Genomic DNA, 27,310 nt, shown 5'->3' with positions numbered 1-27,310 from the left:
ACAACCCAATCCAAAAATGGGCCAAAGACCTAAATAGACATTTCTCCAAAGAAGATATACAGATTGCTAACAAACACATGAAAGGATACTCAACATCACTAATCATTAGAGAAATGCAAATCAAAACTACAATGAGGTATCACCTCACACCAGTCAGAATGGCCATCATCAAAAAATCTACAAACAATAAATGCTGGAGAGGGTGTGGAGAAAAGGGAACCCTCTTGCACTGTTGGTGGGAATGTAAATTGATACAGCCACTATGGAGAACAGTATGGATGTTCCTTAAAAAACTAAAAACAGAACTACCATACGACCCAGCAATCCCACTACTGGGCATATACCCTGAGAAAACCATAATTCAAAAAGAGTCATGTAGCACAATGTTCATCACAGCAGTATTTACAATAGCCAGGACATGGAAGCAGCCTAAGTGACCATCGACTGATGAATGGATAAAGAAGATGTGGCACATATATACAATGGAATATTACTCAGCCATAAAAAGAAACGAAATTGAGTTATTTGTAGTAAGGTGGATGGACCTAGAGTCTGTCATACAGAGTGAAGTAAGTCAGAAAGAGAAAAACAATTACTGTATGTTAACACATATATATGGAATCTAAAAAAAAAAAAAAAAAAAAGTGGTTCTGACGAACCTAGGGGCAGGACAGGAATAAAGACGCAGACGTAGAGAATGGACTTGAGGACATGGGGAGGGGGAAGGGTAAGCTGGGACGAAGTGAGAGAATGGCATGGACTTATATATACTACCCAATGTAAAATAGATAGCTAGTGGGAAGCAGCCGCATAGCACAGGGAGATCAGCTTGGTGCTTTGTGACCACCTAGAGGGGTGGGATAGGGAGGGTGGTAGGGAGATGCAAGAGGGAGGAGATATGGGGATATATGTACATGTATAGCTGATTCACTTTGTTATAAAGCAGAAACTAACACACCATTGTAAAGCAATTATACTCCAACAAAGATGTTAATAAAAATAGTGTATTTGCATTTTTCCTGAAAGAGGCCTCATTTTTTCCATCAGACTCTCAAAGCAATTGGTGACTCAAAAAGGGTTAAATATCTGATGGACATTCAGACACTCCTTCCCGTTTTCCTATAGCTAAAACCTGTGTCTAGACTGTCAATTTCCCTTGGGTCTAGATGACTGTGACAGCAGCATATCCGGCCTGCCTGCCTTCAGGCTCTCTAAGCTCCATATTATAACCAGTTGCCAGCATAACCATTTAAAAAATAATTTACTGCCTATATTATCAAATTTGTTGAGGAGAGTTTGACTGTAGGTTGAAAAACAATCAAACTGTCAATAATTACGCTGTAACCAGGCATATGCAAACATACTTGATCTTAGTTCATTGTCTTGGAATTTCTTCCTGTTCCTGTTTTTATTAGTGGGGGAAATGGCCTTATTTATTTTGCTCATAGAGTAAACAAATTTTTCTTTAATATATAAAAATGAACTAGAAAATCTATTTTACTGGTCACTTCAAGAAGAAAAGTCCATTTATTTATTTTAAGAAACCTTCTAGGGGGGAATGGTCTATGTGTGGATATAAAGCAACTATTTTATTGAGTGCTTATAAACTACATTCAATTGCCTGGAGAGAAGAATGAACACAGTGACCTCTAATTAAAAAGTTGAAGAGCTTTCTAGAAAGGTAACATCATAATAACTAACAGACCTTTACAGTTTACAAGTACTTTCATATAAATTATCTCATTTAATTATAACAAGAAGTAAGAAATTTATTATTATTCTCATTTTAAAGAATAACATAACGAAGGCTCAGAATGATGAAGTAATTGTCCAAGGTCACACAACCAGTAAGGGATGGAACTGGGACTCTTACATTTTCTGTTGCCATATTTCATACTCCTTCACATACGATGAGTAGCTCTCCAACCTCACTGTCACATAAAATTTTAGATAGTGCTTGTAATTTTATTACATACTCCTCAAATCCTGATACTCAAGTCATTAACACATAGAACAGGTTAAACAAAGCGGGTATTTTTTGAAAGGGTAAGAAAAAACAACATTGATATTCTAGAACATGTGCTTGTTTAAATCATGGAGAAAGCTAGAACTCCCCAGTAGAAAGGTCTGTACAGAGGTACTACCTTATCACTGTACACCTGGCTCTGTATAAGTCATAGGTAGAATACTCCCCCTTTTTCCTGCATTCTAATGAAAGCATTGTTCCTAATCTAGTTGTATATCTTTTATAAAATGACGCATGGGGGAAATTCCTTCTAGAGCTTCAAGATAAGAAAGAGTTCTTTTCTCTACACGCCTTGAAAATATGCCTTATAATGACAGTTTTGTAGCCCACTTTTGTCTTGGTTGCCGACAAACACAGAGGCAATTTGTATGCTTTGTCTCAATCATTTTCCTTCGTTTAGGTTTTTTGGAACATTTTCTCTCTCTTTTTTCCCTTAAGATTTTTTTTTCTCTTTTAAACTATCTAGTTCATGTCTTTTGCTATTGTTTTAATGGGGTTTTATTTTACTAAAATTAGATATTTTATCATAAGTCTTCTCAAGTCTTTTTTGAAGATATGCAGTGTGTAAATATACAGAATCCTACTCTAAGTAACACTAGGAAGACTACAAGCACTTATTCCACTGAAAAAGGAACAAGAGTACATACCAGGTACAAATGGTTTATTTAAATGCTTGAGAAGCTCACACAGAAGAAATTTTTGTTGTGAATGCACAGGGCAATAGAGTCCTGTTTTCTTTCCTTTATTTTTTGTTTTTGTCTTCTATTATGGTAAGAACATTTAACATGAAATCTACCATCTCTTAACAAATTTTTAAGTGCACAATATAATACTGTTAACCATAGGCACAATGTTGTAAAGCATACCTCTACAGTTTACACATCTTGGATAACTAACATTTTATACTCCTTGAACAGCAACTGCCCATTTCCCCCTCCCCCCAGCTGGCAACCACCATTCTACCTTCTGTTTCTATGAGTTTGACTATTTTAGATACCTCTTATGCTATAGATTGAAGGTTTGTGCCCTCCAGAATTCATACATTGAAATCTAATCCCAGTGTGATGGTATCTGGAGGTGGAGCCTTTAGGAAGTTATCAGGTCATGAGGGCAGAACCCCCATGAATGGCATTAGTGCCCTTGTAAAAGAGACTAGAGCTTCCTTGCCCCTTTCTGCCATGTGAAGGCACAGCAAAAAGACAGTTGCATGAACTGGGAAGCAGGCTTTCACCAGACACTCAATCTGCCGGCACCATGATCTTGGACTTCCTGCCTCTAGAACTGTGAGAAATAAATTCCTGTTGTCTATAAGTCACCCAGTCTATAGTATTCTGTTAGAGCAGCCTGAACGGACTAAGACATTAAAAATTGGAATCATGCAGTATTTGCCCTTCTGTGATTGGCTTATTTTACTCAGCATAACACCCTCCAGGACAACAGGTGCATGAAAAGATGCTCAATATCACTTATCAGGGAAATGGAAATCAAAACTACAATGAGATATCACCTCACATCCGTTAGGATGGCTATTATCAAAAAGAAGAAAGATAAGTGTTGGTGAGGATGTGAAGAAATTGGAACCCTTGTACAGTGCTGGTGGGAATGTAAAATTGTACAGCTGCTATAAAAAACAGCATAGAAGTTCCTCAAAATATTAAAAGTATCAACAGAACTACCACATGATAACAGCAATCCCACTTCTGGGTATTTATCCAAAAGAATTGAAATCAGAATCTCAGCAGGTATCTGCACTCTCATGTTCATTGCAGCATTATTCACAATAGCCAAGATACCGAAACAAACTAAATGTCCATCAATGGGTCAATGGATAGAGAAAATGAGGTAAGGAATTCTTCTTCTATTCTTATAATAAAGGTTCAGTGTCACTATAACAAGCATTTCATATGTCAGCAACGGTAAGTGTTAAGGTATTTGGTACTGTATGTTAACACTTATGTTAAAAAATAAACTTTAGTATTTCACTTATGTTTTATAATTATGCACATTTGGTGTGATATGAAGAGATAATGGTGGAATTTTCTAAGGAAATTCTTGGTTGATACAGAATTGTATCAGACATTGATACAGAAATCAATCTGTATATATCTCACATATGTAATTATGTCACATATTCAATTCTGATTATTTTAGGAATACAATCCACATGTCACATACACATACAAACATACAAGTATACACACATTTTTCAAAACAATGGCTACACAGAGAAAATCTCTAAGTATATAGTCTGAGGAACAATACTGAGGAAACACCCTTTATGGTCAAATTAACTAAAAGAGGAAAAGGAAACTGGCTGAGAAGTTAAAAGGTGAACCGAGACAGGTCTAAGAAATTTTTAGTACTGTCAAATAAAAACAAATCCATACTTAGGCAAGGAGAGACTTATAAAGACTTACAATAGGGAGAACGCTCCTCCCTTAGGGTTTTAGGCATCTCAAAGCCAAACAGAAAAAGGGCTTTCCTTTTATAGGGAGAGGTAAGCAGGACTAGCAGGAATGTTGAGGGGAGGTAGAGCAAGCTGGTGGGGCTGAGCAGACAGCATGAGCAGGGTGGTATAAGAGGAAAAGTTTCTGTGGTCAGCTGATTTGGAATCAACTATTAACGAAAAACAGTCTGCATTTTAGTGCCTGCTTAGATTTGGGGGCAAGCCAAAGTTCAGGAACCTGTGTGTGGTGGGGTGTTGCCCGACCAGTTGGCTCAAGCCAAGTCAGTGGGTAAGAAATGGGCAACGGTGAGAACTTGGTCCGTACCTGCAACCTAATGAAAAGTACACACTATTGAAATACTAACTACATTTTTGCCATAAAGATTCTTAGAAGAAGCTTAGTGGATTCAAGAAGCAGGCCAAGTACAGTTATCAGAAATTCTGCATTTATTCCCATTCACATCACTAAAATGCACATGATTTTAGCTAGTCATTTAAGTCTCCTATAAATCAACATAAGATAAGGTTTTTATTTAATTTTTCTTTTGGAAAATGCATTTAATACTCATAAAAGATACGTTATTGATGTTAGTACGTAATCAGCTTATTATTATTTTAAATTAATAAACACATTTAAAATTTTTACATTTAACTCAGTGTTTTACAATAAATATCCATAGATATGGCCCACATAAACAAAATCTTCTGAGGGTCCCAAATAGTTTTTAACACTACAAAGGGGTCCCAACACCAGAAAGTTCGAGAACTACTGCGCTTGGCCAGTGGAACCACACAGAGTATTCCAAAGTGTCATGTTCTCTCTCTCCTTCTCCTTCAGGTTTCTTTTTTTTTCTTTTTATTGGAGTATAATTGCTTTACAATGGTGTGTTAGTTTCTGCTTTATAACAAAGTGAATCAGCTATACATATACATATATCCCCATATCTCTTCCCTCTTGTGTCTCCCTCCCTCCCACCCTCCCTATCCCACCCCTCTAGGTGGTCACAAAGCACCGAGCTGATCTCCCTGTGCAATGTGGCTGCTTCCCACTAGCTATCTATTTTACATTTGGTAGTGTAAATATGTCCATGCCACTCTCTCACTTCGTCCCAGCTTACCCTTCCCCCTCCCCATATCCTCAAGTCTGTTATCTAGTAGGTCTGCATCTTTATTCCAGTCCTGCCCCTAGGTTCTTCATTATCATTTTTTTTTTTTTAGATTCCATATATATGTGTTAACATATAGTAATTGTTTTTCTCTTTCTGACTTACTTCACTCTGTATGACAGACTCTAGGTCCATCCACCTCACTACAAATAACTCAATTTCGTTTCTTTTTATGGCTGAGTAATGTTCCCTTGTATATATCTGCCACATCTTCTTTATGCATTCATCTGTTGATGGACACTTAGGTTGCGTCCATGTCCTGGCTATTGTAAATAGAGCTGCAATGAACAGTGTGCTACATGACTCTTTTTGAATTATGGTTTTCTCAGGGTATACGCCCAGTAGTGGGATTGCTGGGTCGTATGGTAGTTCTATTTTTAGTTTTTTAAGGAACCTCCATACTGTTCTCCATAGTGGCTGTATCAATTTACATTCCCACCAACAGTGCAAGAGGGTTCCCTTTTCTCCACACCCTCTCCAGCATTTATTGTTTGTAGATTTTTTGATAATGGCCATTCTGACTGGTGTGGGGTGATACCTCATTGTAGTTTTGATTTCCATTTCTCTAATGATTAGTGATGTTGAGTATCCTTTCATGTGTTTGCTGGCTGGCAATCTGTATATCTTCTTTGGAGAAATGTCCATTTAGTTTTTCTGCCCATTTTTTGATTGGGTTGTTTGTTTTTTGGATGTTGAGCTGCATGTAAATTTTGGAGATTAATCGTTTGTCAGTTGCTTCGTTTGCAAATATTTTCTCCCATTCAGAGGGCTGTCTTTTCGTCTTATGTTTTCCTTTGCTGTGCAAAAGCTTTTAAGTTTCATTAGGTCCCATTTGTTTATTTTTGTTTTTATTTCCATTTCTCTATGAGGTAGGTCAAAAAGGATCTTGCTGTGATTTATGTCAGAGTGTTCTGCCTATGTTTTCCTCTAAGAGTTTTATACTGTCTGGCCTTACATTTAGGTCTTTAATCTGTATGGTGTTAGGGAGTGTTCTAATTCCATTTTTACATGTAGCTGTCCAGTTTTCCCAGCACCACTTATTGAAGAGGCTGTCTTTTCTCCACTGTATATTCTTGCCTCCTTTATCAAAAAAAAGTTGACCATATGTGTGTGGGTTTATCTCTGGGCTTTCTATCCTGTTCCATTGATCTATATTACTGTTTTTGTGCCAGTACCATACTGGCTTGATTACTGTAGCTTTGTAGTATAGTCTGAAGTCAGGGAGCCTGATCCCTCCAGCTCCGTTTTTCTTTCTCAAGATTGCTTTGGCTATTCACGGTCTATTGTGTTTCCATACAAATTGTGAACTTTTGTGTTCTAGTTCTGTGAAAAATGCCAGTGGTAGTGTGACAGGGATTGCATTGAATCTGTAGATTGCTTTGGGTAGTAGAGTCATTTTCACAATGTTGATTCTTCAAATCCAAGAACATGGTATATGTCTCTCCATCTGTTTGTATCATCTTTAATTTCATTCATCAGTGTCTTATAGTTTTCTGCATACAGGTCTTTTGTCTCCTTAAGTAGGTTTATTCCTAGGTATTTTAGTCTTTTTGTTGCAATGTTAAATGGGGATGTTTCCTTAATTTCACACTTTCAGATTTTTCATCATTAGTGTATAGGAATGCAAGAGATTTCTGTGCATTAATTTTGTATCCTGCTACTTTACCAAATTCATTGATTAGCTCTAGTAGTTTTCTGGTAGCATCTTTAGGATTCTCTATGTAGAGTATCCTGTCATCTGCAAAGAGTGACAGCTTTACTTCTTCTTTCCTGATTTGGATTTCTTTTATTTCTTTTTCTTCTCTGACTGCTGTGGCTGAAACTTCCAAAACTCTGTAGAACAATAGTGGGGAGAGTGAGAAACATTGTCTTGTTCCTGATCTTAGTGGAAATGGTTTCAGTTTTTCACCATTGAGAACGATGTTGGCTTTGGGTTTGTCAGATATGGCCTTTATTATGTTGAGGAGAGTTCCGTTATGTCTACTTTCTGGAGGGTTTTTATCATAAATGGGTATTGAATTTTGTCAAAAACTTTTTCTGCATCTATTGAGATGATCATATGGTTTTTATCCTTCAATTTGTTAATATGGTGTATCACATTGATTGATTTGCATATATTGAAGAATCTTTGCATTCCTGGGATAAACCCACTTGATTATGGTGTATGATCCTTTTAATGTGCTGTTGGATTCTGTTTCCTAGTATTTTGTTGAGGATTTTTGCATTTATGTTCATCAGTGATATTGGCTTGTAGTTTTGTTTCTTTGTGACATCCCTCTTTGGTTTTGGTATCAGGGTGATGGTGGCCTCATAGAATGAGTTTGGCAGTGTTCCTCTCTCTGCTATATTTTGAAAGAGTTTGAGAAGGATAGGTGTTAGCTCTTCTCTAAATGTTTGACAGAATTTGCCTGTGAAGCCGCCTGGTCCTGGGCTTTTGTTTGTTGGAAGATTTTTAATCACAGTTTCAATTTCAGTGATTGTGATTGGTTTGTTTATATTTTCTATTTCTTCCTGGTTCAGTCTCGGAAGGTTGTGTTTTTCTAAGAATTTGTCCATTTCTTCCAGGTTGGCCATTTTATTGGCATATCGTTGCTGGTAGTAATCGCTCATGATCCTTTGTATTTCTGCAGTGTCAGCTGTTACTTCTCCTTTTTCATTTCTAATTCTATTGATTTGAGTCTTCTCCCTTTTTTTCTTGATGAGTCCGGCTAATGGTTTATCAATTGTGTTTATCTTTGCAAACAACAAGCTTTTAGTTTTATTGATCTTTGCTATCGTTTCCTTCATTTCTTTTTCCTTTATTTCTGATCTGATCTTTATGATTTCTTTCCTTCTGCTAACCTTGGGTTTTTCTTGTTCTTTCACTAATTGCTTTAGGTGTAAGGTTAGGTTGTTTATTTGAGATGTTTCTTGTGTCTTGTTTCTTAAGGTAGGATTGTATTGCAATAAACTTCCCTCTTAGAACTGCTTTTGCTGCATCCCATAGGTTTTGGGTCATTGTGTTTTCATTGTCATTTGTTTCTAGGTATTTTTTGATTTTCTCTTTGATTTCTTCAGTGATCTCTTGGTTATTAAGTAGTGTATTGTTTAGCCCCCATGTGTTTGTATTTTTTCTCAAATTTCTTCCTGTAATTGATATCCAGTCTCATAGCGTTGTGGTCAGAAAAGATACTTGATATGATTTCAATTTTCTTAAATTTACCAAGGCTTGATTTGTGACCCAAGATATGATCTATCCTGGAGAATGTTCTATGAGCACTTAAAAAGAAAGTGTATTCTGTTGTTTTTGGATGGAATGTCCTATAAATATCAATTAAGTCCATCTTGTTCAATGTATCATTTAAAGCCTGTGTTTCCTTATTTATTTTCATTTGGATGATCTGTCCATTGGTGAAAGTGTGGTGTTAAAGTCCCCTACTATGATTGTGTTACTGTCGATTTCCCCTTTTATGGCTGTTGGTAGTTGCCTTAAGTATTGAGGTGCTCCTATGTTGGGTGCATAGATATTTACAATTGTTATATCTTCTTCTTGGATTGATCCCTTGATCTTTATGTAGCGTCCTTCTTTGTCTCTTGTAATAGTCTTTATTTTAAAGTTTATTTTGTCTGATATGAGAATTGCTACTCCAGCTTTGTTTTGATTTCCATTTTCATGGAATATCTTTTTCCATCCTCTTTCAGTCTGTATGTGTCCCTAGGTCTGAAGTGGGTCTCTTGTAGACAGCATATATATGGGTCTTGTTTTTGTATCCATTCCGGCAGTCTATGTCTTCTGGTTGGAGGATTTAATCCATTTACATTTAAGGTAATTATTGATATGTATGTTCCTACTACGATTTTCTTAATTGTTTTGGGTTTCTTATTGTAGGTCTTTTCCTTCTCTTGTGTTTCCTGCCTAGAGAAGTTCCTTTAGCATTTGTTGTAAAGCTGGTTTGGTGGTGCTGAATTCTCTTCGCTTTTGCTTGTCTGTAAAGGTTTTAATTTCTCCATCAAATCTGAATGAGATCCTTGCTGGGTAGGGTAATCTTGGTTGTAGGTTTTTCTCCTTCATCGCTTTAAATATATCCTGGAACTCCCTTCTGGCTTGCAGAGTTTCTGCTGAAAGATCAGCTGTTAACCATATGGGGCTTCCCTTTTGTGTTATTTGTTGTTTTTCCCTTGCTGCTTTTAATATTTTTTCTTTGTATTTAAGTTTTGATAGTTTGATTAGTATGTGTCTTGGCATGCTTCTCCTTGGATTTATCCTTTATGGGGCTCTCTGCACTTCCTGAAGTTGATTAATTATTTCCTTTCACATAATATGGAAATTTTCAACTATAATCTCTTCAAATATTTTCTCAGTCCCTTTCTTTTTCTCTTCTTCTGCTGGGATCCCTATAATTTGAATGTTGGTGTGTTTAATGTTGTCCCAGAGGTCCCTGAGACTGTCATCAATTCTTTTCATTCTTTTTTCTTTATTCTGCTCTGTGGTAGTTATTTCCACTATTTTATCTTCCAGGTCACTTATTCATCTTGGGCCTCAGTTATTCTGCTATTGATTCCTTCTAGAGAATTTTCAGTTTCATGTATTGTGTTGTTCTTCATTTTTTGTTTGCTCTTTAGTTCTTCTAGGTCCTTGTTAAATGTTTCTTGTATTTTCTCCATTCTATTTCCAAGATTTTGGATCATCTTTACTCTCATTATTCTGAATTCTTTTTTCAGGTAGACTGCCTATTTCCTCTTCATTTGTGTGGTCTGGTGGGTTTTTACCTTGCTCCTTCATCTGCTGTGTGTTTCTCTGTCTTCTCATTTTGCTTCACTTACTGTGTTTGGGGTCTCCTTTTCACAGGCTGCAGGTTCGTAGTTCCCATTGTTTTTGGTGTCTGCCCCCAGTGGCTAAGGTTGGTTCAGTGGGTTGTATAGGCTTCCTGATGGAGGGAACTAGTGCCTGTGTTCTGGTGGATGAGGCTGGATCTTGTCTTTCTGGTGGGCAGGTCCACGTCTGGTGTTGTGTTTTGGGGTGTCTGTGGCCTTATTATGATTTTAGGCAGCCTCTCTGCTAATGGGTGGGGCTGTGCTCCTGTCTTGCTAGTTGTTTGGCATAGGGTGTCCAGCACTGTAGCTTGCTGGTCATTGAGTGGAGCTGGGTCTTAGCGTTGAGATGGAGATCTCTAGGAGATTTTCGCCATTTGATATTACGTGGAGCTGGGAGGTCTCTGGTGGACCAATGTCCTGAACTCGGCTCTCCCACCTCAGAGGCACAGGCCTGATGATCGGCCAGAGCACCAACAGCCTGTCATCCACACATCTCAGAATAAAAGGGAGAAAAAAAGAAAGAAAGAAAGAAGAATATAAAATAAAATAAAGTTATTAAAATAATAAATAATTAAAAATTTAAAAATTTAAAAAGTAATTTAAAAAAAGAAAGAAAGAAAGAGAGCAACCAAACCAAAAAACAAATCTACCAATGATAACAAGCACTAAAAACTATACTAAAAAACAAAACAAAACAACAACAAAAAAGGACAGACAGAACCCGAGGACAAATGAAATGGTAAAAGCAAAGCTATACAGACAAAATCACACACAGAAGTATAGACATACACACTCACAAAAATAGGAGAAGGAAAAAAATATATATATCATTGCTCCCAAAGTCCACCACCTCAATTCGGGGTGGTTTGTCGTCTATTCAGGTATTCCACAGATGCAGGGTACATCAAGTTGATTGTGGAGATTTAATCGGCTGCTCCTGAGGCTGTTGGGAGAGATTTCCCTTTCTCTTCTTTGTTGGCACAGCTCCCGGGGTTCAGCTTTGGAGTTGGCCCCACTTCTGCGTGTAAGTCACATGAGGGTGTCTGTTCCCCACCAAGACAGGACGGGGTTAAAGTAGCAGCTGATTAGGGGGCTCTGGCTCACTCAGGCCGGGGGAGGGAAGGGTACGGAATGTGTGGTGAGCCTGCGGTGGCAGAGGCCAGCATGACCTTGCACCAGCCTGAGGCGCGCCGTGCATTCTCCTGAGGAAGTCGTCCCTGGATCACGGGACCCTGGCAGTGGCGGGCTGCAAAGGCTCCCAGGAGGGGAGGTGTGGACAGTGACCTCTGCTTGCACACAGGCGTCTTGGTGGCTACAGCAGCAGCCTTAGTGTTTCTTGCCCATCTCTGGTGTCTGCGCTGATAGCCGCGGCTCACGCCCGTCTCTGGAGCCTCTTTAAACGGCACTCTTAATTCCCTCTCCTCACGCCCCAGGAAACAAAGAGGCAAGAAAAAGTCTCTTGCCTCTTCGGCAGGTCCAGACTTTTTCCCGGACTCTCTCCCAGCTAGCCGTGGCGCACTAGCCCCTTCAGGCTGTGTTCACGCAGCCAACCCCAGTCCTCTCCCTGGGGTCTGACCTCCGAAGCCTGAGCCTCAGCTCCCAGCCCCCACCCGCTCTGGCGGGTGAGCAGAGAAGCCTCTCGGGTTGGTGAGTGCTGCTTGGCATCCATCCTCCGTGCAGGAATCTCTCCGCTTTGCCCACTGCACCCCTGTTGCTGTGCTCTCCTCCGTGGCTCCGAAGCTTCCCTCCTCTGCCACCCGCAGTCTCTGCCCGCGAAGGGGCTTCCTAGTGTGTGGAAACCTTTCCTCCTTCACAGCTCCCTCCCACTAGTGCAGGTCCGTCTCTATTCTTTTGTCTCTGTTTTTTCTTTTTTCTTTTGCCCTACCCAGGTACGTGGGGCGTTTCTTGCCTTTTGGGAAGTCTGAGGTCTTCTGCCAGTGTTCAGTAGGTGTTCTGTAGGGGTTGTTCCACATGTAGATGTATTTCTGATGTATTTGTGGGAGGAAGGTGATCTCCATGTCTTACTCTTCCGCCATCTTGAAGCTCCTCGATAAGGTTTATTAAAAGAGCTGAGATGCTTCAGAGAAAGTCACTTTTGCATATAAAAACAAAGAACTTAAATATCTTACACACCTCTATCAATTAAAATATGCATTTATTACATTAATATACTTTAAAAGCAATGTAAAATGAGGATCTGGCAATATTCCTAGAAGAATATAGTTGAAATACACATAGTTGAGATTTATTGATCATTTGTCCTTAAGAAATTAAGTGGAAAGCTTTAAAGAAGGACACTCTGCCAAAGAATAACCCATAAAACAAAAGATAAAATTATGAGTCATAGAATTATAGAGTTAGAAAAGATACAGTCCTACCATTTATTTTCAAATTAAGAAACTGAGGTCCATTGTGAGGTGTTATTTTCCAAGTCACACAGCAAGTTAGTTCAGTGGTGGGAGTAGTAATCAGATTAGAGCTCTCTTCCTCACTGAGGGTTAATTTCACCCTCAAAATGCAATTTTGTTTCACAGATTATTTACTGATTATAAAAATAAGGTAAAGCCATGATTATTGGTAAATGAGAAGAAGCTGCAGAGAAATGTATATAGCATGATTTCATATTTTTAAAACATAAGCAACATCTACCTATTATCTATCTATCTATCTATCTATCTATCTATCTATCTATCTATCTATCATCTTTCTGTTTGTAATTGCATGAAACTGAAGAAAAGGGCAAGTATATACTCCATGTTTACATTGGATATTCATAGGAGTGATAAAGCAAGGGGGTAAGAAAAAAAAGTAAGAAAACACAGTTTTGTGAAATGGTAACATGAAAATGAAGATTGCAAAATTCCATCTATAAAATTATTAATACATAAAAATTGACTGTGCACATAGACAAAGGCTAGAAGGTCACTAGAATATGTACACAGACCAGGACATGGACAAAAGAAAAAAAATCATTTGATCGGGGTTGGGTTATGGATATATTAAAAATTTGTGTAGTTATTTCAAAATAGTTTTTGCAGTAACAAAAACTAAAAATAAATCAAATGAATCCCCTTTCTGCAACCACTGAAACACACCTATTTTAACTTAGAACTAATAAAAAGACTTAATCACATATTCAATAAGGTGTTCACTTGGCAAAATTTAATCACCACTGATGGCTATAACATTTATATGTTTCACATATAAGTGTTTATGTATATGTGTTTGCATATCTGTGACTCTGCATAAATTGCAATTTGTTTACCATTTTATTTATTTACTAAATTGGCATATACTTTCTTCTAGTGAATGATGTAGACAATGAAAATAAAAGTAATGTACACTCTAAAAATTTCAGAAAATTTAGGAGAGCAGAAAATAAAAATCACTGATAATCTCACCCAGTGATAGTCACAGTTAATTTTTTTGCATTTGTCCTTCCAGATCTTTTTTATGCATGTGTATTAAAAAATGGGATATAATTTACTTGGTTATCTACTTTTTTCACTTAGTAGTATATTATGGCTATATTTCCATGGTAGTAAATATAGATACAATGTCATTTTTAATTAGCTATTTAACATTTCATCATAAGGAATTACAGTAACTCATTTTACAAATTTTCTATTAATGGTGATTTGGTTTGATTCTATTTCTTAAATGATCATAAACAATGCTGATATTAACATCTTTATATACACATATTTTGCTCTTGTCCTGTTGTTTCCTTAGGATACATTCGTAAAAGTAATATTGCTGTGTACCACTGTTCTTAAATTTATATAACTCTCTAGAAGTTTATACTTAAGTATCAAAAATACTAGTAGATGAGAAGCCCTTTGTTACCAGAATAGTGTATCACAGAAACAACCAGTATAAGCTATGAAGTTTTTCTCATGGGTAAGTGACCCATGTTTATCACTTCATTCTTCATTGTATTTTGGAAAACCAAATTTGTATCTAAAAGTAATCATTATGATGATCCATAACTTATGAAGGTCTGTTGTCTATATTTCAAATTACTCCCAATTATTTTTACTTCCGACTCTCTTACAAGTATGAGATTGTTAATGGTGGACTTTGTAAAATGCACTGACATTTATATAGAAGTCATGCAACTAGTATTTTTAAGGTGTCTATAAAGGAGACTCTTTGCACTGTTTTTCAGCTTAATGGTGAATGGGCAAGGGGGTATGGTCTATCAAAAAGATCAGCCATATCCTGAAGATACTTATAATATATTAGAAATAATGGGCCATTATCCATCCTTTGTTTCACTGGAAATTTTTTTAAGAGAAAAATGGATAGAAGGGACTTGAAAAAATGAGTTTTTAACAATTTGAGCTTCCCAGTGATAGAATATATTGTCTCTGGAAGTAGTGAGCAGATGTTGATTGATCATATATGAAAGATGTTATGGAAAGTATTTCAGTATAACTACAGTAGAAGATGGCACTTGCTCACCTCTCTAGGCCTCTTCTAGAAGGTTAAATATTTCGTTGAATTGAAAACAGTGTACCAGTTCTAACTATTGATACATCATAGGCAAATATTAGGCCACAGAATAACACCCAACTATTTCATACTTAAGAGAAACCAAATTTCACATATGAATATTACTTGTAATTTCAAAACCAGAGAATCTCAGCCATATTTTAGTGATCAAAATCTTTATTATGTAGGTTATTTTAGTTTTTAATGACTATTTGGAATAAAAGATGTTAAATAAATTTTAGTGTCTATTGTGCTAAGGACACAATTGTTTGGTTGATTAAACACTATCTCTTGATAAAGATTTGTTAACTCATGCTAGCCTAATGATTACTGTACCTCACACTGTTACATGGTTATTCTATTATTAAGGAGTTTCTTAGATTTAATCTATCTGAAAAAAAAAAACTAAGTTACTCAGTGAAGTGTTACATAAAATAATAATAAAAATTAATCCTCTCTTGATTTAGACAAAATAGTGTGCCTGTATGCTAACGTATGCCACTACCCACCTTCCCCAGTTGGTTCTATTAAAAATAGTGCTGTAAAAAGAAATAAAAATAAAAAATAAGTTATGCCTGTTGCAAAGCATTTCACAGAGAGGCTTTTATGTGCCATTTAACAGTTCATGGAAAAAATATTACTGGAGGCAAGGAAAATTCTTCCTCTGAAAAAAAGTGAAACCCAAGTCATTATTAGCATATGCATTCACTTTTGGGAGGTAGGAGATATTCAGGTTTGTGATTCAGTTAAATATATGACCATGTGGCCTGTGCTTTGGGAGGGCTTTGGGGTTTAAGCTAAAGTCTTCTATACCAATAGTTAGGCTTTGCTAAGAGAAAGTGGTTGGTTTTACATGTAAACACCTCAGTTGGCTCCCCATAGTGCATATGCTTATGAACTGAACTAAAGGGAAAGAAGCAAAGGGCTGGCTTCTGTTGTTCTTTATAGTAGCATATTTTATTGAAAGGAGTATGAACTTCTGGAAGAAACAAACCTAGGTTTGAAGCAGTTGACTTTGACAAGTTACCCTTTCTTAGCCTTTCTTCATCTATAAAATGGGTATAATAATACCTCACCAAGTTATTTGGAGAACTGAATGCTCACAGGAGTAAACTGCGCAGCATCTGGCACACAGTAAGAATGGATTACAATTAGCTTCTTTCCTCTTTGTCATTTCTCTAATAGGGCAACTCTAGGAAATTGTAAATACATTTTTTAAAAAAGTGTTCTCCTAGAGTTTGAGGAATGATATTCCCATCAGCAACCTTAGCAGGAGGACAGCTATCAGCTGCATCGATGGCAAAGAACCTCCGGATGCAGATCTAAACTGTGTGAGTAAATATCAGGGGCCTGGAAGCAACCAAAACATCAGGGAGGAGCCGCTTTTGGGGCTGTGGAGTTGTCTGCCGTAGCCACTTAGAAATAGACCCTCTTTGGGGAAAGGGTCATGTGAGCGCTCTCTGTTCCTGTAGACCAGGGAGAAGGTGGAGCTTAGCTCAGGAGGAGAGAACACTTACTCTGCCTTAGTGAGTCCCTAAATTCCTAGAAACTCTCCATGGAAGGTCTCTATGGCTATAAGGAACCCTGCACTGTAACCTGGCCCTCAGACTCTTGGAGGAAGAGAAGCAAAAGCTTAGAAAGTAGGGCTGTGGATTATTGTTAACTGCTGCTTTCAGAGCTATGTATTCTCCAGCAAATAACTTAAAAGTTGCTTTATCTATCCAATATAGACAGTGTACTCTATGGTAAAATCCTTTACAAATCATTTATAATTAAAATTTAGATGAAATTCATACATTGACAAAAGTAGATTTTTAAAAGATAAGACTCTAGAATATTTCTCTTTGAATACAATTCAACCTTAAGTATAAGGATAAAAATCCCAGCCTCAAAAAATACCTCTTAACTAAATACTATTTTTTATATTCAGGTACCTGAGATCAATCTAATATAGTCCATATACCTAAAGTCCTGGTAGCAGGAGATGAGTGAGGCCAGTTTAGAAATAGGAGGGTGTTTGTAAGATTATCAGCCACCCCTGGACTGTAAAGTCTGGGCACTTGGTTACTTTGCATATTTGCTGTTGTGTAACAATAAGCAGATCCTGTGGAGCCAATTATTGCCTCCACTTTACTTAAGTGATCCTCAATCTCATCAAGAAGATCATCAACTTGATTCTTGGAAAGTGTGACAACATGAAGTAGTTCCAATGAATATGGTAAATTTCCTAACGTGAAAGTACTTCCTCGTGATACAAAGACAATGGTTAAGAAATAAAACTTCAAGAATGACTCCACATGAAAAAAACTTAGAATATGAATAGTTATATCTTAACTACAGTTTTTACTGATCAAAAAGAAAGATTTCCCAAGTATCTTCCTGTGTGGTGTACACTCTAATTAGAAAGGTAAGTCATGCATACCTGGACAAGAAGGTAAGAGAATTTATATTTATTGATCACCTGCTATGTTTTAGGCTACAGTAGTACAATCGCATAATTTAACCTTGCAGGAGTCTTATGAGGTGGTTGTTAAAACTCTGAATTTATAGGGGAAGAAATTGAGATCAAAGAGGTCACAAAGCCACTGAGGTGCAACATTGGGATCTGAAGCCAAATCTATCTAACCTTAAAATCTGTTCTCTGAAAAAATCCTATACATGGGTGTACACGATGACATAGAATGTATTATCATATCACATATACAGCATCACCAAAGAGCAGGATGTTCTACATAATATGAGGTATTGATATAACTGAATCCTACTGCCAATGCCAATTTGTTTGGCATTTAAGTCTGATTTCAAGTGGGAAACCAGACGTTATGTTTGTGAAAACCATCCATTAATATTAGTCTGAGTGAGAACCTAAGGGACTGACCTAAAATAAATTCAGTAAATGTTATTTACTTTTATTTCTATCTTAGTCCTGGAGAGTTGGGGCTGCCAGATAAGCTTCAAACTACTGTATAATTGCTGAGAAAAATGATTTCTATGGGTGAAACTAGTTATACGATTCATAGAGACTGCTCAAACTTTGAGCTGGTTCATATTTTTAGGAATGAAGATTGAAGCGTTCCAACTCCCTTCCTGGTCCAATAAATATTTTGTTTACAAAAATACCTGAAATTGCAAATGCAAGTGGGGCGGGAGGAGGGCAAACAAAAACAACGAAACATAAGGGGCAAGAGCACGGAAAATTTAATACTGATCCTTGATCCATCATGTATCTCCACTGCTTATGATTTTAGTCTCCCAATCACCTTCTGAGGTTCTTAGCAACAAACATCATAAATGCTCATAAAACTACGCATCTGTGATGAAGCCAGTCGTAGTGGCCTTCCAAAACAAAATCCTAGATGCCGACAACACAATACTAGGTAAAGTACCATTGCCTCTTGCTCACTCTAAATTTACTTCCCATTGATTTTATTGCACATCTCTTCCTCACTGTCAAGCAAAAAGACAATACTCATATTTCGTAAAAATAATTTAGAACATTTAAATCAACACATTCTAAAGGGACTTCCTTGGTGGCACAGTGGTTAAGAATCCACCTGCCAATGCAGGGTACATGGGTTTGATCCCTGGTCTGAGAAGATCCCACATGCTGCGGAGCAACTAAGCCTGTGCGCCACAACTACTGAGCCTGTGCTCTAGAGCCCGTGAGCCACAACTACTGAGCCCGTGTGCCACAACTACTGAAGCCTGCGCACCTAGAGCCTGTGCTCCACAACGAGAAGCCACCGCACCACAACGAAGAGTAGCTCCTGCTCACCACAACTAGAGAAAGCCGGTGCACAGCAACGAAGACCCAATGCAGCCAAAACAAACAAACAAACAAACATCTAGATTATTCTCTTCTCCTTGCCGGGGTAGCCTGGAGTTTTATGCTCTCTTTTAGTAATTACTCTTCTCTGGTACCATCTGACTGTCGGGCTTGTTATGACCTGCACTCTAACTGACACGCCACAATTCCAGGGAATACAGCAAATTTAACATGACGGCTGTGAGACTAGCTGACATTGTAAAGTTCTTAAAAGAAGGGCTGATGTGTGTTTACCTTGATATGCCCACACTGTCTAAAACAGCATCTCCCTCATGATAGGGCTAAAATTTAATACATGTCTACATGTATCAGACTCTATTTATATGCCATTGTATATGACTCTACAACGATCCAACATTAATATCTCCATTTCTGTTGATGGGGAAACTAAGTGAGTTGCCGAAGATCAAGCAGCTAGTATATAGCAGGACCTATATTTGAATTCACTTCTGTCTGACTTTTTATTCCACCATGTGATTTCCTGGCCACACTCAGTACCCAATACATTATTTGTGGAATGTCATCTTCACGGGGTTGTCTATCACTTCCCTAGTTCTGTCTAGTCTCGAGAGGGAAAAGCCTGCACCACTAAAGCTGTAATTCACAAATGGCCTAATGGTCAATTGGAATGCCACATGTTATGGTCAATCACTTAGTGCATAACTAGTGTGTAATTAAGAAGTGAAAATTAAGGCGCATACAGAACCAGTCTTTGTTAATAGTAATGTTGCTTTGGGGACTGAGTCTCTTCATTTTCATTATCACTGTAGAAAAATAGTAAATAAAGGCAGTGGGTAGGATGGTGATCTGAGAGGTGAAACGAGGGTAATTGAAGGGAAAATAATCTGTAGATTTATTTATTATTAAAATGCCCTTCAAAGGCAATTTTGCCTGAGTGGCAATTTTAACATTTGTACTTATTTTCATTATAATCAAGTTTATGATATTTTCACAATTCTATGGTACTATCTGAAGAATTTTACATTAGACTGTTCAATGTCACCTAAGTCTTCCAACAGAGAAGCATTAAATCTCTGCTTGAATATTCTCAGTAACAGGGAACTTACTATGATAAGAAAATACATTCTTACCTTCACATCAGTCAAAAATCTGCATTCCTACAGCTTTCTTGAAATTATTCTGTAAGCATATCTGAAAGAACTATATGGCAACATACTTTCTTAGGCTAGTTCTCTGGATACTGGAAAAGTCCTCAATGTTTATCAGCATTTCTGTGTGAGAGAGCTAGCTATACATGCCATCAAGCTTGTCACTGAACAAATGCACACAATTTTGGTACTTTTTTTCATAACTTTTCAGTTTTTAAAATCTAAAACAAACACGTGTTTTAGAAAAGAAAACTGTCTAGTCTTTTAAGAAATTATCACTTAATTAACATGGAGCCCAGCCATATTAGAACAATTTAAGTTCATACTTGTCCCAGCATAGGAGCAAGGAGTGAGGTGCTCCTGCAAGGGTATCATTTAGACCTGAATATTCCCTTCACTGACTGCAACCCCAGATTTCAATGTCACTTCTTGTCTACCCAGGCCCAGTGCACCAGAAGAGAGCACTTCTCCAACTTTCCTGTGCTTAACAGTCACTTGGAGTGCTGTTTAAAAGACTCTGGTGACTATCAAAGGGCCACAAGGACTGTAACTGTTTACCCTATGATATATTTAGGCTTCTCTCCTGCAGACCTTAATCTTATCATCTCTACAGAAACATCAACTATCACTACTAACTTAAAGTTTTAAATGACCTTCCACACTTGAGATTTAATTATAGGGAAGAAAACAATACTTTGTAAGGGTGATTGCAGAACCAACTATTTGTGAGACACTCTGCTAGGTATTCTGGGATACAAGAAGATGAATAACACATAGTTCTTGCCATACTGGAGCTTACAATTTAGGAGAAGTTGTTAATCACTTTGGCCAGGATGAATGGGACGTTTCACGGAATGAGAATAGTAGTGTGTTGTTACCATGTTCTATAACACTTTGAATTGCTTCATACTTAGCTCTACATAAAGTTGGAACTTCATTAATGTTAACTGGCATAGTAAAATAGCACATGGGGAAAAATCTCTCAATTTGCTAAATCAGTATAATTGATGTTGTTTAGAGGTTATAGTTGTTTGATATGAATGGAAAACAGTAATTTGTAGCTACTATTGTTATGGTAAAACATGAAATTATCTATAGACGCCTATCATTTTATAGCTAGTTCTTGAGCACATTTATTCCTTACAACATAGAGGAGAGGTTTCCTTACTTGTGTTCTCACCATTAATTTCTTGAAGTTCACTGTTAATTCCAACATCTATGGAACTCATTATTTTGTCAATCTGTGAGAAACAAAAACCATATAAAGGAATTATTACATTCACTTTTAGTGTTGCACTTTTATTTAAAATTTTTTAATTTATTTTTATTTTTTATACAAATTTTAAAGGTTAGTTTCCATTTACAGTGATTACAGAATATTGGCTATTGTGTTATACAATACATCCTTGAGCCTATCTTACAGCCAATAGTTTGTACCTCTTAATCCCCCACCCTATATTGCCCCCCTCCCCTGCCACTGGTCACCACTAGTTTGATTTCTATATCTGTGAGTCTGCTTCTTTTTTGTTATAGTCACTAGTTTGTTATAGTTTTAGATTCCATATATATGTGATATAATATAGTATTTGTCTTTCTCTGTTTGACTCATTTCACTTAGCATACAGCATTGCATTTTAAAATACTTTCAAATGCCAGAAGCATATATGCTTTTTTTTTTCCAGAAGCATATATTCTTGATATTATTACCATTGCAATACAACAATTAAGAGACCGACAGAGAAAGGTTTAAAGGGAGGCAGACATCTTTTGAAATGCTTTTAGAAATACAAATTATATTTCCCTTTCTTAAACTTTCAAAATCAGCTTGCCTTTTCTTTGTATTTCCTAAAATGAACTTTGTTTGGACCGACATGGGTCAGTAAGTTAGAAATTGTGTATTCTTTAAACTCAGATGTGGAAGGAGCTGAAGATAAATTCACGTGACAATGTCTACCCTCTCAGGCATACTTCATCTTCTATCTGAGAGCATGCATCTCATCTGACCAGTGAAGCATGACCATTGGAACCAAGCTCTTGTTAAATGGTTTAACCAGCCACAAGCTGATTTGTAGCATGTAATCACAAGAATCTAGGCATGGAAACAACTTGATGCTAAGAGGTAAGTTAAATGTTAATTAATCCTGCCTTGTTCCAAAAAGGATCTCCAGATGTTATTCACAGAGTTAATAAATATAAGAAATGGATAGATCTGAATAAACTATCAATCTACTACTATGGAATTTATAGAAAGATATCACTGTCAGAGCTTTAGCTATTTATGGTTTAATCCCTCTCCTCATCATCCTAGCAACCTTAGTAAGACAGCAGGTTTCAGAAAGGACAATGAGCATTACTTAAATGTCCCATTTTGTTCACCCTGAAACAGGTGCAGAGAGATTAAGTGATTTTCTCAAACAGCTCAGTTCAGAATGCCAATACCAGAACCATTTCCATTTCTAGTTCTCAGAATACTATAGTGACCTATTGTGCTTCAAAACCTAATCCAACTGGCACAATCTTCTGAGAGACAAAATGTGACATGTTAGAATGAAATGCCAAGGAAGAGTGTGGTCGATTTTTTGAAGAAATTCAAGAAAAAGCAAGAGACTTCATTACTTTATTATGTAGTCCTCCTCAGGGACAAAGGATGATATTTTATAACCTTACAAGGGCACTTGCTTTCTAAGTAATTCTATGAAATTAAAGACTTTGTCTTTAAGTAGAGCTTAAATTGGTGATACTGGACTGCAACATATTTTTCTTTAATGTCTCTCTAGTAGTTGTAAAGGGAAATATTAAGTAATTTGTGTTTTTTGTATGGTACTTGGAGAAAGGCCAGGACCATTCTGTTTATCATTAAGATTATAAAAGTTCTTCTGAAACTATACGATACTTTAAAGAAGGGGGATGAGCTAACAAAGAGTTTAGCAAGTAACAAAATGATATGGAGCAACAAAAATACAAAGATTTTTCTCAATTTGTCAGCTGCAATGCTTGGTAGGACACAATGTGAACATTTTCTTGTACCTCATAGCTAGTTATTACTTCTGCTTGATTATCAATTTCTATAGAAACAACAGATTTCCCCTCATGTGTTGTTTTCCCACTCACTGTGAAATTATCATGTGACACCTCTAGAACCTCTCCCTTCCACTTGGAACTGTATGTGTTTGTTAATTTTTTTTCCTTTGAGAGACTTAAAAAGCTGAAAATCCTTCCCCCAGAACCCCCTCGATGCTAAAGCCTTAAATAAGGAATAATAAAAACAAATCTTACTTCTTCCCATTCGGAAGTGAAGGATGGCGCTCTTTCAGAAGTCCCTTTAGAACTGCGATCAGCAGTAGAAGATTCAGTCCAGTTAACTCTTGATGTTTTCTCATTTGAAGGGTAGGCAATGAGATCAGAATCTGATTTAGAGACATTTTTTGATAAATGCATGTCGATCAGGGCTTTTGGCAATGACCTTATTCTTCCCAGGGTACAGGCTCTCTCTACAAATCCCCCCGTGTTCACAATCCACTGGTCCCCACTCCGGGATCCACTCCTAGTTGTTCTTGTGCCAACAATGGTATGGTTTTCGAGTTGGTTGCTTTTTTTGTGAAAAATTGTTCTACTGACTACTTTGGGTTTAATTTTCTTTACCAAAGGTTCTGAGTTATTTTCTATTGGAGTCTGCTTGAAAGGCAAAGGACTATTTGTCAAACTGACTTCATCTTTTCCATCTTCACGTTCATCTCTTTTCCCATAGAGATGAAATGGATTTTCAGGGGACTCACAGGCTGGAGAGGATCCATGGAGAAGGCCTGCAAATTGCCCAGGATCATATTCTTTTGGGGGATCATTGTCCTCCTCTTGAGAGAGATCATCTGCAAAAGGGAAAAAGAAGGTCAGGATGCTTGTTTATAAAGGACTCTGAAAGCCCTGATACAACTTGTGCAAAGTCCAGACATTTGATTTATTGCTACACAGTGATATCCTCACTTTATGAAATACCCATGAGCCTGCAGAGCCATGTATAAAATGAATTTGTGTGTGTGTGTGTGTGTGTGTGTGTGTGTGTATGAACCAGATCTTCCTGAATTACTTTAGGGTGCATTTCAAAGGTATGAATTGGGTATTAATTGAGTAATTGCCCACCCTTCTCCTTTGTCCCCAGGGAGTATGTTTTACATTGGATAAAATCAGGTTTTCTTAAAATGGGACACCCACGTTCAAACTCTTGGAGTAAATGAATCATTGGGCAGTAGGACATCAGGCAGGTAAATCGAGATCATATATAATGACATTCCTTTGCCCTTCTGCCAGCAAATAAATTCAGAAAAAAAATCTTGAAAAGAAGTATAATTAGGAGTAATTTAAGGTTAATAATCCTGATAGTGTTACTTCAAATATAAAATTAAGATTAATTCTATACAGATTATATGATTTAGAGAAAAAGGATTTGTTCAGGCTTAAACATAGGCACACAATGCCATATCACTAAAAAGTGAGTGTCTTTTACAAGAAACTGGTGTTGAGCTACTAACACAAAGCTATCTTTCTTTCTTCTATGAAACAGCATTAGTTATTTTTCAATTTCTTTAGATCTTTGAAAATGTAATGCAGAAAAGAAACCAAAGATGATAATTTTTATTCTTTATAATTTTTTCTAAGATAAAACATAAACGTTCGCTGAGATTTAAAATAAACCATGCTTTTTTATAATGACCTAATTTGTCTTTTAAAGACATACTGTGTAAAAACCTGGCCAAAGAAATTAGCAAAGGAAGTCAGTTTACTTTTTTGACTGGTCACTTTAATTAATATTCAGCTAAATCAATGAATTTGGTAAAATTGCAGGACAAACTACTGGGCATATACCCAAAGAAAACCATAATTCAAAAAGACACATGCACCCCAATGTTCATTGCAGCACTATTTACAACAGCCAAGATATGGAAGCAACCTAAATGCCCATCGACAGATGAATGGATAAAGAAGATGTAGTACATTTATACAATGGAATATTACTCAGCCTTAAAAAGGAACGAAATTGGGTCATTTGTAGAGACATGGATGGATCTAGAGACTGTCATACAGAGTGAAGTAAGTCAGAAAGAGAAAAACGAATACCGTATATTAACATATATATGTGGAACCCAGAAAAATGGTACAGATGAACTGGTTTGCAGGGCAGAAATTGAGACACAGATGTAGAGAACAAATGTATGGACACCAAGCAGGGAACGTGGCAGGGGGTGGTGGTGGTGGTGGTATGATGAATTGGGAGATTGGGATTGACATATATACACTAATATGTATAAAATGGATAACTAATGAGATCCTGCTGTATACAAAAATAAATAAAACAAAATTCAAAAAAAAAATTCAGCTAAATATTTGCCATGATCAAAAGTTAAATTACCTGATAAGCCCATAACCTAATCTTATGAAAAAGTAAAATATAGGCAATGTGGTAGATAATAACAACAAATTCAAACTTGACTTGCTGACTCACACTTTAAAAAAGTTAGTTATTATTATAAACCCAAGACACCAAAGTTTTTATAAATTAACAAGAAACATTTATTTGGTATGGGCTATTTACTATGTACTGAATTAGAGATAATATTTATATCCCCTCATCTGATCGTCATAACAATCCTGTGAAATGATTAATAATAATCATGATTTTCTGACAGAAAGAGATTTGGCCAGAATATGTAAACAAATTGGCACACAATAAGTCTCAATAGATATTTGCTCAAAGAATGCTACAGACAAATTGGCTTTCTTTATTGAAGTTTGGTCCCAGGTCTGTATACTCTTGTCTTTCTTGGAGCTGATAGAAGTAGGTACGTTCCTGGCTTTACATATCCCCAGACCTCACCCTGGTTCCTGTTTGCCTTTTCCAAACGAAGACATCCCCCTGACTAGACCTAACACAGTGGTATCCTGAGATGAAAGAAACAAGAATGACAGGAAGAAAGGTCCGAGAGACAACAGTCTAAAAGAGAAACAATCTGATTCATCCCGTACTATTATAAGCACTTTATCTTCCCATAAAAACTCCATCCCTTTCTAATGTAGCAACACTATGTCCTTCCTAACTCCATTTTTCCCTCCCCTCACAACAGAGATCCTTCTTGGGGTAGAAGAATGGGTGGAGCGTAAGGCAAGGCAGCCTTAAACTCTTTCTAAAGGCTAGAGTTTATGCTCTATTATATCCATTTTTTAGAAGTCAAAATTAACATGCAGACAACTTAAGCTTCTGAAGTTTCCCCATCTAGTAAGTGGTTAAGCTGAGATTCAAACTAAGGTCTATCAGATTTCCTATATCCACTGGCCTGGAAAATATATTACTATTAAGATAAAAGAACAATCTAGGGTTCAAGGACAATCAAGTAGGCTCTTTGTGAGGAGAGACATGTTTCTCCTGTTTATGACTATTTCTGGAATTTGGGTAAAGTGGATGAAAAGAGTTTCTTCTGCTTCATGGAGGTAAGCTAATACTAAGAGAAAATAAAATCTGGTGTTCTGTTCCAATTTATTTTCTCTTTTTTCTTCCTGGGCTACTTGGCTCCCCTATAATGCTTTACAGCATAAGCAGGTTGGTATGAGATGATAGTAATGCATAAATAATGTAGAAGGAAGGAAGAATTCTGAAATAGGGAAGAATTTTACTGAGAAGTTGCTGAAGAAGGCTAAAGGGTTTAAGTTTGAGAGGAAAAATTGAAAAGAGTCAGTCTATTATAGGAAAAAGATTCTGTAAATCTCAGTCAAGAGGTTTCTGATCATGTTCACAATAATGAGATATTTAGGCGAATAATATTATTTAAATTTTCCTATGAATATCATTATTAGGTTACCATCCCTTCAGTGGTTTGATCAAAACAACTATATCGCCATTCCAAAATGCTTTATATTGTCCAAGTGCTCTAGTCACAAGCAGTCGCTTCTCTAAGTAAAAGAGAATTTAGTTATTAGCTCATAAGCCTAGGCTTTTGAATAATAGTTCTTAGCATTGTGATAGTTGTTAACATTTTTGCCAAGAGTTGTGAAAAGGCAAATATTACTTATTTCAGTGCCCAAACACTAAGGATTTCTCAGATCAAAGACAATGTGAAATTGATATGAAATCTCCTGAAATTCCTGTTGGGTGGATTGATTGCAGTTATGACCCCAATCCGCAAAGGCTCCTTGTAGCCACACCCCAAGCCTGTATCCATTCCTCCCAAGCGACTTTAAGTGTGGCCATGTGCCTTGCTTTGGTCAATGGGACAATGGCAAGCATGATATAAGAAAGACTTGAAAAGCACTCATGGACTGGGACTTGTTCTCTCGCGGCTCTTGGAACCCTGCCGCTATGTGAACAAGCTCGGGCTAGCCCGCTGGATGATGAAATGATACATTACCCAGATGTTTGAAATGGTAGGGTTTTTTTTCTTTTTTTTCCCCCAAGTATAATGA

At 37.0% G+C, this 27,310-nt stretch overlaps 1 protein-coding gene across 10 annotated transcripts in view; it reads right to left on the bottom strand.

Annotated features, from left to right (window-relative positions):
* Window positions 1–27,310, bottom strand: part of ANKS1B (ankyrin repeat and sterile alpha motif domain containing 1B) — a 1,183,808-nt gene that overhangs the window by 447,913 nt on the left and 708,585 nt on the right. For 8 of the 10 annotated variants that reach the window (XM_007165834.3, XM_028166489.2, XM_057556581.1 and 5 more), the window contains 2 exons: window positions 23,138–23,727; window positions 21,030–21,102 (listed from right to left, as the gene is read on the bottom strand). In XM_007165834.3, coding sequence (XP_007165896.2) covers window positions 21,030–21,102; window positions 23,138–23,727 — 663 coding nt within the window. The remainder of the gene's footprint in view (window positions 1–21,029; window positions 21,103–23,137; window positions 23,728–27,310) is intronic. The other 2 variants (XM_057556582.1, XM_007165838.2) reach the window with 1 other exon arrangement.

The sequence above is a fragment of the Balaenoptera acutorostrata genome, chromosome 11 (assembly GCF_949987535.1).
Source record: "Balaenoptera acutorostrata chromosome 11, mBalAcu1.1, whole genome shotgun sequence".
Taxonomy (NCBI): Eukaryota; Metazoa; Chordata; class Mammalia; order Artiodactyla; family Balaenopteridae; genus Balaenoptera; species Balaenoptera acutorostrata.
Note: the sequence above shows the minus strand (reverse complement) of the source record. Positions and strands in the feature narration are given on the sequence as shown.